This window comes from Pocillopora verrucosa, chromosome 3 (assembly GCF_036669915.1).
Source record: "Pocillopora verrucosa isolate sample1 chromosome 3, ASM3666991v2, whole genome shotgun sequence".
In the NCBI taxonomy this organism is placed as follows: domain Eukaryota; kingdom Metazoa; phylum Cnidaria; class Anthozoa; order Scleractinia; family Pocilloporidae; genus Pocillopora; species Pocillopora verrucosa.
Window position 1 is genome coordinate 3,616,194 of NC_089314.1, and position 12,512 is coordinate 3,628,705.

A 12,512-nucleotide genomic window follows, 5' to 3' on the forward strand; every position below is an offset into this window, starting at 1 on the left:
GGGGGATTACATTAAGATTTCATTGTTTGAGGTATGCGTGCAATTTTCATTGCACGCGTACCTTGTGCACAAGTGAAAATTGCATGCATTCCTAAACCCAACCTCTGCCATTGATTCCCTTTCCAGCCTCTCCAGAATATAACTTCATGCCTCTCTAAAAATAGAGTTCATCAAATACAAGAAGAACGGACTAATGTCACATTTATTAAGCCACCAGTGTTTCATTATACAGAATAAAATTATTGAACAACCAATCACAAATGTATCACTAGATTTTCATTAAGCTCTATCATGTACAACTGGTTTTATACACATTCTCATGCATACATGAATATGCCTTAGGTGCATTTTTTCTACATCTTGTGTGGATGTGGTTGGGTGCCCCCCCCCCCCCCACCTTCTTGTATATTAGTATACCGGTATGTGCCCTGAAGGCTGCGGCTTTTGAACTGTTAAGTAATTTACTGTTTCAAATCCAGGAAACTGTACAGATTTGACCATTGCAATCTAAACACAGGTATGGTTTTCTAGCAAACCTTGAGAGTGTAAACAACTCCAAATCAACAATTGAGAAAAAAAATTAAAACACAAAAGTACATGCATGGCCTCTCTAATTAGATAAGGGTACCAGGTTAATTCTGAACAAAATCAATATGAAACACCCTAATCATCTGCCCTTCTGTTCCTTGCAAGCTTTTAAAACCATCTTCTAAATTTGTCACCAAACCAAGTTGTTTGTTTCATCTTTATAGATATTGGGTATCAAACCTGATGGAGAAAATATCACCATATTATTAAGGTTGAAATAATTCATAACGTAATAATTCCTTCAACAGAAACTTGTTTGAAATTGACGAGTAGAACTTACTTATGCAGCAACAAAGTATTTAGGTTTGTTTAAAGGATCCTTTGGAGTTTACAGACTCAAGAACACCCAAAATTTAAGATTAACATTTTACCTCCCAGCAATAATTAGCAAGTAACTTCCCCTAAAGTATTTAAACATTATCCAGCAAATAGGTAATGAGAATACCCAAATTTATCAGGTGGAAGTTTTTATCTTGATCTAACACCACATTCTCGTACCTAATTTACAAGGAAATGTGTAGCAGCTAGAGAGGAGAATTGACAATCATGTCTTGGGATATAATGGGTAATATTATCACGTTTTTTCTAGTTTCTTGGTTAGTTGTAACATTTGTTGAGCTTCTACCATCATTTTGTAAATTTTTCACTTATACTTGAAAAATTAAATCTGCTAAATTGTCAGTGTTTATAAAGGAAGTGCTACAAAGTACCTAATAGATAGGCAAAGCTGCTGTGACTGTTGTAATAGTTAGAAAAAATGTCAACCAAATTTGTCACTAACAGTATGTGCATACATAGGGTTAAACTATACAAAGTGAACTGTGAGGTAATTATTAAAAACAACTGAAGTCAGACAGAGTCAGAGCTTCAAATGGAAGCCAGTCATTCAAAGAAAATTAATTCATTAGTAATCACTTCCCAATCATGTTTTAATTAATTTTATTCATATGCTAAAGAGAAAAAAGAAAGATGTTTTCATCTTGTAAATTAATGAAGATTAATTTAATGAAAAAATGAAGTGTGTTAGTAGCAGATGAGTGAAAATACAAGCCGGGGTAGTTTTGGGTTGGGTTGCACAAAGAATGTCTGTAAAATCTTTTTAAAGGTCGTTCCAGTATACCAGAATCTGGCAAACCCTTTGACTAGCAACTTTTGACAGAGGCTGTCATGAGGTCAATGGGAAAAGCTATTGGAGGAAATATGTGTGATCAATTATCAAGTCACCCCTGTCACCTAGAGTTCCAAATAGCTGTAAAAAACATGTGTAGATTAGCCTTATGGTATAAATCTAGTATAAACTATACACACCAAATTTGGATTCCACCATACTGATAGAGTTCTTCTGAAACAGCTTCTTCTCATACTCAACTAGATATTTCCAGAATCCAGCATTTGGTCTGACAAGAGGTCTCTTTTGCTTGACATATGCATGAGCATCAATCAGCTTCATCTTTTGATATTTCATCAAGTAAGCCAAGACCAAAGTTGCTGATCTGTAAAATACATGCTTGTTTATGAACTAGAAAATATTGTTTAATATGGTTTACCATCTTATGTACTAACAATAACGAGGATAAAGAAATGTTGGCTACTACTAGATAATGTGCATACCACACCCTTTCACCTGGCTACATGTAATCTATTGCATATCTGAAGTAACCTCATTAATGATACAAATTTATGATAATAATAATAATGATAATTAATAAAAATAATAACAATAATAATAATTATAATAATACTGTATCATTCAGCATGGATTAGGTTGCCTTTCCTTCCCATACATGTACATTGATCTTTTGTTATTTATTTATTTATTTTTTAATACATTTTTTGGGCTCAAGATGGGGTAAGAAGTCTCTTATGACCAATCATGCAACAGCTGAAGATAATTTATGTCATCAACTGAGTTGTATATGTGAATTGGCCTCAGTAAAGAGTTTCAAGGCTGACACTTTGGAGCGTTAGACCTTTGTCAGAGCGAAACAATGTTTGCTCTCACCTGCCTTAAAACTTAAGCCTTCGAGATTCCAAATGATACTTGAAAAAGAAATTCACCTGCTTACTCCTGCAATGCAGTGGACGAGTACCTTTCCTCCTTCTCGTTGAACCTTTTCTACAACATGAGAAAAGTTGAAGAACATAAACTTACTGTCAACAAACCTTTTCCAGCTATAAAAAACATGTCGGGCAAAAGGAACATGTACAATCTTTTTTTTTAAAAAAATAACTTTTTTTATAAACACACACAGCCTGAGATTCAGTTAACCCTTTAACTCCCAGAAGTGATTAAAATGAAACTTCTTCCTGTAATATTCATACATTATTCAGCAAAAAGGTAATGAGAATATTCAAACTTATCAGATAGAAGCTGCTATCTTGATCAAGCACCAAGTTTTCACAACTAATTTACAAGGAAATGTGTAGCAGCTACAGTGGAGAATTAACAATCAGATCTTGGGAATTAAAGGGTTAAGAATGTATTTATTTGCCCATTCTCTTTTTTTTGTTGTTGCGAGAAGTATACATAAATGTAAACGAAACGTAAATCTGTGATCTAACAGGACCATTAACTCAAATACTTAGGGACATTTTGCTCTATATTAATTAACAATGTTGTTTTCTTATTGCACGGTACATTGAAGAACAACTCCGTCGATTTATTGAAATACGTTATGTACCACACAACTTTAAGAACAGGTTGAGAACGTTTTCTCGCTCAAGTCGCCAAGATAAAAAAAAAGAAGAAGAAGACGAAGAACGTGCAGTCTAAGCCCCAAATTAGACGTTCTGATAAAAGAGTGTACATCACAACTTAGAGCGAGAGGACAGGCATGGAATAAAACTTGATTTAACTCACCAATTTCATCGGCCACTAGATCAAAATATATTCCGATGTTACAGGTCGGGTTATCTTCTAGCTTTATCCTTATGCAAGTTATCGATTCATACGCCAATTCAGGCGATTCCAGTGCAGCTTAAAATAATGGATAATAGAAGACATGATATAAGTAAACATGTGCAGGATCAGTTAAGTTGTGGGCCATATCCAGCGCAAGGTGCAATACCCTCATGAAATAAATCCGGTATTAAGCTCGAATAAATTCGTATTTGGTCCATTCCTACCGCTGATGACGCATGTTATTCCATTTTCCTTGAGCAAATCTTCCATTTTCGCCGCAGCTAGCCCTCCAAGGTAAAGATAGTTTTTGATTTTCGCCATCTTGCCCAGAGGGCTACAATGCTTTCCAGCCGACATTACGCCAGATCCCTCAATTACACAATAAGAGTAATCTATGACATTCAGATGCGCATATTTGGCCGAGAAATTTCAACAGGCGGATAGAAGATTTCAAACCTTGGCGGAAGTCTTCATATTTTGGAAAACAAACAAAGCAGTAATAATCAGAGCAGAAACTGGGACTTGTTAGTCACGTGACTTGTGGAAGACCGTTGCCGAGAACCTTAATCAGGAAAATTTTCGTTTCACATCGACGCACTAACTAGGAAGAGACTGAACAAGATCTCCAGCATCTTTTCGAAGAGATTATCAGAAAAAAAAGCAAGAAAACAAGTACTTCACAAAAATTTATTGAAGACAAAGGCAAAAATTTGAAAATTCATACTAACACCAAATTTGCACTACGGACTACCTGGGGTTCATGTGGTGTGATTGTCCAACTGAATGTAGTTATAGCTTGATTTTCGTTTATATCCTACCCTTCTGTGAAAGATATACTTGATCACGGGTCACGAGAAACCTTGCAAACTGCCCAATTACTGCTAGGACTTAGCCTTATTTGTGTAGGGTGCAGAAATGGCTGTACTGGTATTCTTCTCACCTGTGTTAGGCTCTTAGTCAATGGAGAAAAGCAAGAAAGCGACGATGAAAAACAGCATTTGTTAGGGAAATAGCTGCATATGCCATTTTTAATATTCCTATGTTCATCTCCACTGACCAAGGGTATGAACAGGTTACCGTTCTTCCGAGATGGAATCCCGGTACTTAAACTGTTTAGCTCCTAGAAGAGATCAACACTGAACTCCTACCTATGTTGTCCACTATTATCCAGCTAACATGTAATGAGAACATTCAAACTTACCAGGTAGAGGTTATCTAACTCTCACAGTACATTCTTGTCACTAATTTACATGGAAACGTGTGTGGCAGAATGGGAGAATTATTAGTCAGATCTTTGGGTTTAACCCTTTACACCCTAACATCAGTATGCATATTCTCCATACTGTTCTTTATACATTTCCTAAGGTCCTGTCAAGGAGAATTAGCTTAACGATTCAGAGCTTCTGTAGTTGTTAATCATTTTCATTTTTCTCATGACTCTAATTTGTGATTTAGGGGTGATATTGTAAGGAGAAATTAGATGCTGGTCACTCTTAGGGGTTAGGGGTTAAGAGGTGATGGTCTCTAGCAATTTGCAAAGTTTCCTGAACAGTTTTCTAAAATGCATTTATAAAACAAGCATAGAGAAGCACTGCAAAACACAGTGACTGGCACAAGATTACAACAAAGGGACTCACCCACAATTCAAAACTGGTGGACTTCTTGATCACCAGTCCAGTACATTACCCCAAAAAACCAACATGTCTCACATTCTTTGTTAGTAAAAAAAACAGCCAAATACATCCAAACAATGTCTTTATTTCTACACAAGTTGGTACAGTTCTCCATGCCTAAGTATCTACTCATTCTCTTCACTGCGCAGTCTTGCATTGGCATTTGTTATTTTAATGGCCAGCTGTTGTGCACGCTCCACTATTTCTTTCCTCTTCTTACTGGACACATTGTGTGCAATCTCTGCTGCATAGCTCTTATTGGCCATCAGGAGGACTTCTAGTTCCTGATGAAATGGAAACAATAAATATAAATAAACAAAACATAAGAAAACAAAATAAAAGGGATGGCAGAGAAAGTCTAAGATGACTGCTGTTAGCTAATAACTAATGAAGAACAAAGGAAAACAAATCTGAGTCCCACCATGAAGAGAAGACCCAAATCTTAACATTTTTTTACAGTGTGATCCTCAACCACTGAGCTACTCTGTGTATACTGGTCAATGAGAAGTTAGCTGGGTTTAAGTGCAACAAGCATCCTGTATTCAATGATTACATCTTGATAAACTAAATAAATGTGACCCTCCATGGGAAAATGGACACTAATGCTTTTCCGTTAAACAGTCTAGAAAAACGGTTGTAAACGGATAGTAAACAGCTAACTCGAGCGTTTAAACAATTTAGTGTCCGTTTAGCATTAGTGTCCGTTTTCCCATGGAGGATCACAAATGTATTTTCAGAGTAGGAGCTGATTACATTAGTTTGAATAGTGCTTTAAGATGTTGATCGGGGAAATATTTCGGGTATTTTTTTTTAACATTTCCAATTTTAGCTTACAAAAACTAGGAACAGTTTGACTAGGGTTGCACTTGTTAATGAATTAAATCCACTTCAACCAGCCCAAAAATTCATGTAATCAGCCCTCTACTCACCAACAAAAAATGTAGATTAGAAATGATTATTGTAAGTAGTGTTGCAATGTGGATTGAGAACCAAGAACACTGGACATTAAGAAAGAGGTCCTCTCCTGTCTCACCCATTAACATTGCCTCTCTCTCCTTCCTTTGACAACCATCACTGTCCTAACTACTCCAGTGATCACAACAGATCAATGGCTGGGCCATGAAATCTGAAGTAATCATGGTTTTAGTTCCAAGTGAGGTGCTTTTTAAAAGAAGGGCTTTTGTATATACTCATAGCTTGGTGTAAAACTGATGTCACAGCCATAACAGTTTAATCGAATCCTTGTTTCTAGAAAATTTTGGGTAACTGGTTTGTGATAGAAATTAGGTAGCAAAATTTCATGCCTCCATGCTAAAATCTGAGCTATAAACATTCAGAATAGCCAGAGTGTTTTTCAGAGTAGACCATGAAATGCACCAGTTGCTGACAAAGCTGGCTGAATGATCAGTATACATAAATGTACACATTGAACTGAACATTCTACGTGTGTTTACACCACCACTAGAAACATCTATTTCGAGCAAACTAAAAACTAAGAAACAGTGGAAGAATGTATTGTAAAACATAGCCTTTTGGGAAGTATTCATAAGCTTAATCCATGAATTCACTATTTTTACATACACTTGGAAAAAGTAGGCATATGATTGCCATAAACTAAATGCAGTTAGAACATCTGTCAAAATCGTCAATCTATATTGACCCCTTTCAATCTCCAACAAGAAACCAAACAGAAATTTATCTTTATAATATCAGTACACCTACACACGTAATAAAAATGAAAAGAAAAATATACCCAATTATCAGGTAAAAATTTTTCAAAAAATGTGTGGCAGACAGTGCAGAGAAGTGATATTGAGGATAGGAAAGCAAAGGAAAAAACTCAATGTTCTAACTGTTCATTGAACATGGGAGATCGGAAAATTTCATGCAAACCATGCAAAATTTTGATGGCCTGGCCTATTTTTTGTGTCTTTGTTTAAGGCCTTTTTTAATTCAGATGTGGTGAATGTTCTCTGGTTACTTTATATTGTTCTCTTCCCACTAAATTCCTTAATATAAATTTCAGTTCTCACCTGGACATTGTGAATGACAAATTTTTTGAAGCCATCTGGCATAAGATGTCTAGTTTTCTTGTTGCTGCCATAGCCAATACTTGGCATTAAATATTGGCCTTTGAACCTTCTGCGCACTCTGTTGTCAATACCCTTTGGCTTACGCCAGCTTGGCTGAAAGCAAAAGCAAAATTTGTAGCATTCACTTAGTATCATTAGATTTCTAGTAGAAAGGAATGCAAAAAGACACCAACAGTCTCACTTAATTGCAAATTAAAAGTAGAGAAACAGTGAGGTTTCAGTTTCAAAGAATAGGTGAAACACAAAAAAACCGGGAACAGAAATAACCGTCAAGAGTTTGAGTGTTTTGAAGGAAACCAACTGGTCTTCAGAAAAATAAACTGCCAATGACAGAAGTGGTGATCCAACTGTAGTTTTGGATTTTTTTGTGTATAATGAACTACATGGACATCAGATTAGTCAGTACACCACAGACCAGTCAGAATCAAATCAAAGTGCTGACTGTGTTTTGAGTTTCATAGTAATAATTCCTTTACCAACTAGAAATTTTTCACATAAATAAAATGCAGGCATTTTGTTGCATACAGCAAATGTACATTTTGGATTGAGATTCATACCATAGAACATTAAGAAAGAGGTCCTATATGCACCTCACCCAAACAAAATGAGTTTATCTCCTTCCCTTGGACGACCACCACTTTCATTACAAAGCCAGTAGCCATAGGCTATGGTTTAAGTTCAGAGTGTGGTGCTTTTAAAGGGAAGGTAAATCTAAAACAATAAGTTGCAAGACATCATGTCTGTATTTGCCTTATGGAATTACTGCACAATGTTTGTATCAAAATTACCCTCAATACCCAGCATTGTCTCTATTCTAGCTAATGTAAATCATACATTGAAAAGAAAGGTTTCTCAACCCCTTGGACTCTTAGAGTGACCAGCATCTAATTCCTCTTTAAAGATATGCTGCTGAATCATTCATTTTAATTTATAAACCATGAGAATGAAGGAAGTGATTGGCATTCGGTTGGGATGTGAGGGGCTAACACAAGTGAAATAATACAAACCTTAACTCTGAGAAATCGATCAGACTGATGTCTGATGAATCTCTTCTTCCTCTTTTTAATAATGCGAGGTTTATTTGCTGGCATAACCATCTTGGCTGAGAAAAATAATAAAATAAAATGAAACGTTCAGGTTTATTTAAAAAAACTGATCGTATCAACTTCTTCAAGATACCATTAAACGCTTGCTTGTGAGCTGCCGAAATAATTCGCAAAGAAAGCGTACAATATAATGCTGGCAAAGCGCAAAAAAACCCCGCAGAACTAGCCGAACGAACACAAAATTTTACAAAAAAATATATACTTGAAGATGGCACTAGCTTCGAGTGAGTGACTGTGTCATGTGGAAGCTATCGACATCGCTCTAGACACGTTGGGAAAACAACAAAACGCCCTTCAATTTATCCCGATGATTGGACCAGGAGAAGCGTCCTTCTTATCTCCTTCGATCAATAAAAAGGATTCAGTGTTAAGCAGTGTAATTTCTAAATCCACTCGGGTTCTTTTCATGTATACTGGATCTTACTGTAATTCAGAGCCCCGGATCATTCGCGTCGTTTTACATTACAACAAAGAGTTCCATTAAAAATATTTATACTAAAGCAATTTTCAAGAAATACGGTAGTAAATAGACATATTTTGATCTACTGATGTCTTGAAATGAAAGGAAATATGCTAAGATACAATTCGCTCACCTCACTCTATAAGACGAGCAGCAAAGAAAATGGCAAAGAGGCCATTGCAAGGTGCGCTGAGGCTCATGGAGCCGTTTCAAAGCTCGCCCACACTACCCTAGATAAGTTTTCCTTTTACGCATTTGAGGGTAGGGAGCCTAGTTACCATAACTTTGTCCAAAACGTTAAGAACAGGCCCGCAATGTGTGTGAAGAATAAAAGTCCTTCAAAGAAGACAAAACTATTAGGAGCAAACTGAGCAAAGATCGTTAGTTGACTATGTGCTTTCGATGTGATTCAAACGATGGCATCTCTTTCTGAAGTCCAGTGCATGACTTAACAAACGAATAAAACGCTTTTGCTGACGCTCACAATTGAATTGTGAGTGTTGACAAAGGCGACTTCGTTTTCTTAAAATAAGAAAATCGATTGAAAAATCGAGAAAAACTGATAAAAAGAATTTAATATTCTTACATCCATCGGTTCCAAGTCCGCCATCTTCCGGAAAGGAAAAGAACATGCCAAACTTAACCTTGAAAGCAACTGATTTGCTCTAAAATATCCTGGCTCGTGCCGAATTAAACCTTTGTTGACTTCACAGTAGTTAGCGAGCTTGTTTTTAATTGCCGCGCGCAAGTGGACAATTCTATTTGCTCACCTCACCGAGTTCACAAGAAACATTGTGGGCTAAAATGGCAACCAATCTGGTCGAAAAACTCCCAGAGTCCGTTTTGCTGAACATATTTCATCACCTTGCTTCTAAAGATCTAGGGCGTGTAGGAATGGTGTGTAAAAATTGGCACAGAATTGCTTTGGACTATTCGCTCTGGCAACATGTGGATTTACGTGGCCTAAGTCTTTGGAAAGAAAGCATAATATCATTGATCGAAAAGATATCTCCCTTTGTTTCTGTGATGAACATCAGTGGATGCGGTCTTTCAGTTGCTTTTATAACTACTTTGGCAGAGAAATGTGTCAAGTTAAAAACCCTCAGGTAAATCTCTTTGCTGCGTCTTTTGGTTTTCGTAGTAGGAGGGCTTCAATAGGGTTAACCGATAGCCATAAAACGCGTTGTCACTAGCTGGTGATATTATAAAGATTGGTTCTTAAGAATAACTGATCAGTCCAATAAGGGAAAGCAAATCAGCCGATCGACGACAAAAACCACAACAACGATTTACTTTCTGCACTTTCTTACTCTGTTACATTAAATATTCAATTAAATTTCGCTAAATTAAAACCTCATAGATATCTATAGGAAATAGTAGATGAACTAGATATAGATATCTTTATAAGATGCAATTAAGAAAAGATTTCGTTTCAGTTGGTTTTTTTTTTCTCTTTCAGTCTTCAGGGGGCATATTTTACAGACTTGGTTTATAACTTTCGCCTTTGCTGGAATTCTTTTAAAACCCTTGAAAACCTGGACGTTCGCTTTCTTGAAGGCCTTTGTTCTAACGTTTTCATAGAACACATCCATCTCTTTAGGAATATTCAAAGTCTTGGATTGGCAAATATTAATTCATCGGGAGAGCTGGAAAGAGTTTTTATGTCGCTGCACAATCTGCGGATAGTTCATTTCCAGAATTGCCCCTCCTTAACAGATTCTAATATAGACACCCTGGCAGGTTCTTGTCCCAAACTAGAATCACTGTGTCTCACTGGATGTATTTACGTCAAGGGGTCCACTTTCCCGCGTCTATTTGCCGAATGCAGAAACCTTCAAACTTTACTAATGAGTTGCACGAGATTGCAAAATAGCAACATTATGAAAACGGATTGGAGTAAGGCCAGTCTCACCGAGCTTGACTTTTCATACTGTTATGGAATTGGCGAGAGTGGGCTTATGGAGATGCTTCCCAAGTTGACAGATCTGAGGTATCTTCAGCTATCTTTTTGTGGTTGGGGTAGAGCTTTCAGCGACAATGTTATAAGCGCCATGTCACAAATGAACTACCAACAACTCGAAATCCTCGATATTCACAGCAGCTTCAACATCACTGGCAAGACATTGTGCAAGTTCGCCGAAAGGTGTCCTCGTTTAACAAGTCTTTGTGTTGGAAGCGCAATCACTTCCTGCGAAGAGCTTAGATCGTTGCTGAAAAATTTAAGGAACTTAAAACATTTTTACATCACAAAGCAAGCCACGATCAAAACTGAAACTGTGTTCACCAATATCAAAAAATTTTGTCCGCGCATTGAAACTCTGGCCCTGTATAATTTCTACGCCATAAACAGGTATCGCGTCGAAAATGCTCTTGTTGAGCTCGTGGCAGCTTGCAAGTATTTGAAGGTTCTTTGCATTCGAGGAACTAACGTACCATTGAGAACCGAATTAGCACAACTCGCTGACAAAGTTAAGACTTGCACAAAACGAAACGATATTGAAATATCCCGAAGACCTTATTTTTTGTTGTCTGGAGCTAAGCTCTGTTTAGATAGTGCCCTCAAAAACTCAACTCATTTGAATTAAACTTTGTACTTTTGTACTTTGTATTGAGATTAAAGAGCTTGGCCTCGATCCGCTGAGGTTGCATTGTAATGACTTTATAACTTACGAAAAACTGATTTACACTCACGGTTAGGCTGACAAAGAGCATGAGAAGAAACTACAGTATACCTCATGATCAGTCGGCAAAAAGGGAAAAAAAAGAAATAAATGCAATAATGAATGAATAAATGAACATGAAAGTGAGCACTTCAAAAATATCATCTATAGGTTTCTGTAGTAAAGCATGCTTTTGCAGTCGTTTTTGAAAACTATGAATAAAGGGGGTAAGTTTCTAAAGTGCTGCGTCGGTTGGAGAGTATAACAGGGTAATTTAGTATAATCTGAACTGAGTTGATAACGTAAATTGGGCACCGTAAAGAGTTTAAAAGCTTTAAACTCTTTACGGTGCCCAATTTACGTTATCAACTCAGTTGAAAATGCTAAATTACCCTTTTATTCAGAAACTATGGTCAACAGTTGACCCCGCGGGAAAGGATTATTCAACTGGTCATTTTTACGCCGCGGTTTACCTCTGTCACTGAATCATTTCATTCACGTCGATCAATTATGGCGGCAGACTTTTGCAAATAGGCTAGCTAACACCACATTTCTCGAAGCACCTTGACCTTGTTTTGTCGAGTAAATATCAATGTGGATGTTTTCAGAGGGACTGATGATTTTGAAGTGGGTTTAAGTGCATGTTCACGAATGAGAGAACATGCGGACCTATATCTGTCCCGTGTTTTAAAAATGTCCCTTGTATCGTCATTCAGTTGTTGACAAATGTCATTTCCAGCAGAGTATACATCTTTGAGTGCTTTAAAAGTTCTTTTGGTTTAAGACGCTGGGCTTGCATAATTGTACGTATGGATGATATTTTTAATTCGATGATTTATATATGCTTCTAAGATTACACTTGAAAAGTAAGAGTACCGACGAATATGTCTTCTAAACGTGATTTATTACGTCGAAAAACGAATTTGTTCAATTGTTTCTACTGTAAGGTTGTTTTGCGAAAACAAGCCGCCGGAATTTTGAGCGCTAAATAAGTGTTACGCCATGAAGTTACGCGCCCCTTGAGCTGCGT

General features: G+C 36.8%; 3 protein-coding genes and 1 non-coding gene across 4 annotated transcripts; 1 reads left to right on the forward strand and 3 right to left on the reverse strand.

The window, feature by feature from the left end:
- Positions 1-175: 175 nt before the first annotated feature.
- Positions 176-3,984, reverse strand: LOC131774465 (dual specificity protein phosphatase 14). The gene is made up of 5 exons (XM_059090489.2): positions 3,715-3,984; positions 3,449-3,565; positions 2,647-2,704; positions 1,897-2,081; positions 176-768 (listed from the first exon to the last, which is right to left on the reverse strand). Exons 1-5 carry the CDS (start codon positions 3,845-3,847, stop codon positions 719-721), a joined length of 543 nt encoding a protein of 180 aa, XP_058946472.2. The 5' UTR covers positions 3,848-3,984; the 3' UTR covers positions 176-718.
- Positions 3,985-5,228: 1,244 nt separating this feature from the next.
- Positions 5,229-9,059, reverse strand: LOC131774458 (large ribosomal subunit protein eL32). Its single transcript, XM_059090478.2, has 4 exons — positions 8,956-9,059; positions 8,264-8,358; positions 7,197-7,349; positions 5,229-5,447 (listed from the first exon to the last, which is right to left on the reverse strand). The coding sequence occupies exons 2-4, from the start codon at positions 8,351-8,353 to the stop codon at positions 5,289-5,291; spliced, it is 402 nt and encodes a 133-aa protein (XP_058946461.1). The 5' UTR covers positions 8,354-8,358; positions 8,956-9,059; the 3' UTR covers positions 5,229-5,288.
- LOC131774490 (small nucleolar RNA SNORA81) lies at positions 6,130-6,340 on the reverse strand. Its single transcript, XR_009339394.1, has one exon. It is a non-coding gene; the product is annotated as a small nucleolar RNA SNORA81 (small nucleolar RNA).
- Positions 9,060-9,626: 567 nt separating the features above from the next.
- LOC131774440 (F-box/LRR-repeat protein 20-like) lies at positions 9,627-11,407 on the forward strand. The gene is made up of 2 exons (XM_059090449.2): positions 9,627-9,928; positions 10,282-11,407. Exons 1-2 carry the CDS (start codon positions 9,627-9,629, stop codon positions 11,405-11,407), a joined length of 1,428 nt encoding a protein of 475 aa, XP_058946432.1.
- The last annotated feature ends 1,105 nt before the right edge of the window (positions 11,408-12,512 follow it).

Excerpts from the sequence above, each read along its gene's own strand:
- LOC131774465 (XM_059090489.2), bottom strand. The coding sequence starts at position 3,847 with ATGTCGGCTGGAAAGCATTGTAGCCCTCTGGGCAAGATGGCGAAAATC. Across the intron at positions 3,566-3,714 it reads AATAACATGCGTCATCAGCG|CTGCACTGGAATCGCCTGAA; the intron begins GTAGGAATGGAC and ends CATTATTTTAAG. Across the intron at positions 2,082-2,646 it reads TGCATTGCAGGAGTAAGCAG|ATCAGCAACTTTGGTCTTGG; the intron begins GTGAATTTCTTT and ends TGTATTTTACAG.
- LOC131774458 (XM_059090478.2), bottom strand. The coding sequence starts at position 8,353 with ATGGTTATGCCAGCAAATAAACCTCGCATTATTAAAAAGAGGAAGAAG. Across the intron at positions 7,350-8,263 it reads ATCGATTTCTCAGAGTTAAG|CCAAGCTGGCGTAAGCCAAA; the intron begins GTTTGTATTATT and ends TTTTGCTTTCAG. Across the intron at positions 5,448-7,196 it reads TTGTCATTCACAATGTCCAG|GAACTAGAAGTCCTCCTGAT; the intron begins GTGAGAACTGAA and ends CCATTTCATCAG.
- LOC131774440 (XM_059090449.2), top strand. The coding sequence starts at position 9,627 with ATGGCAACCAATCTGGTCGAAAAACTCCCAGAGTCCGTTTTGCTGAAC. Across the intron at positions 9,929-10,281 it reads GTCAAGTTAAAAACCCTCAG|TCTTCAGGGGGCATATTTTA; the intron begins GTAAATCTCTTT and ends TTTCTCTTTCAG.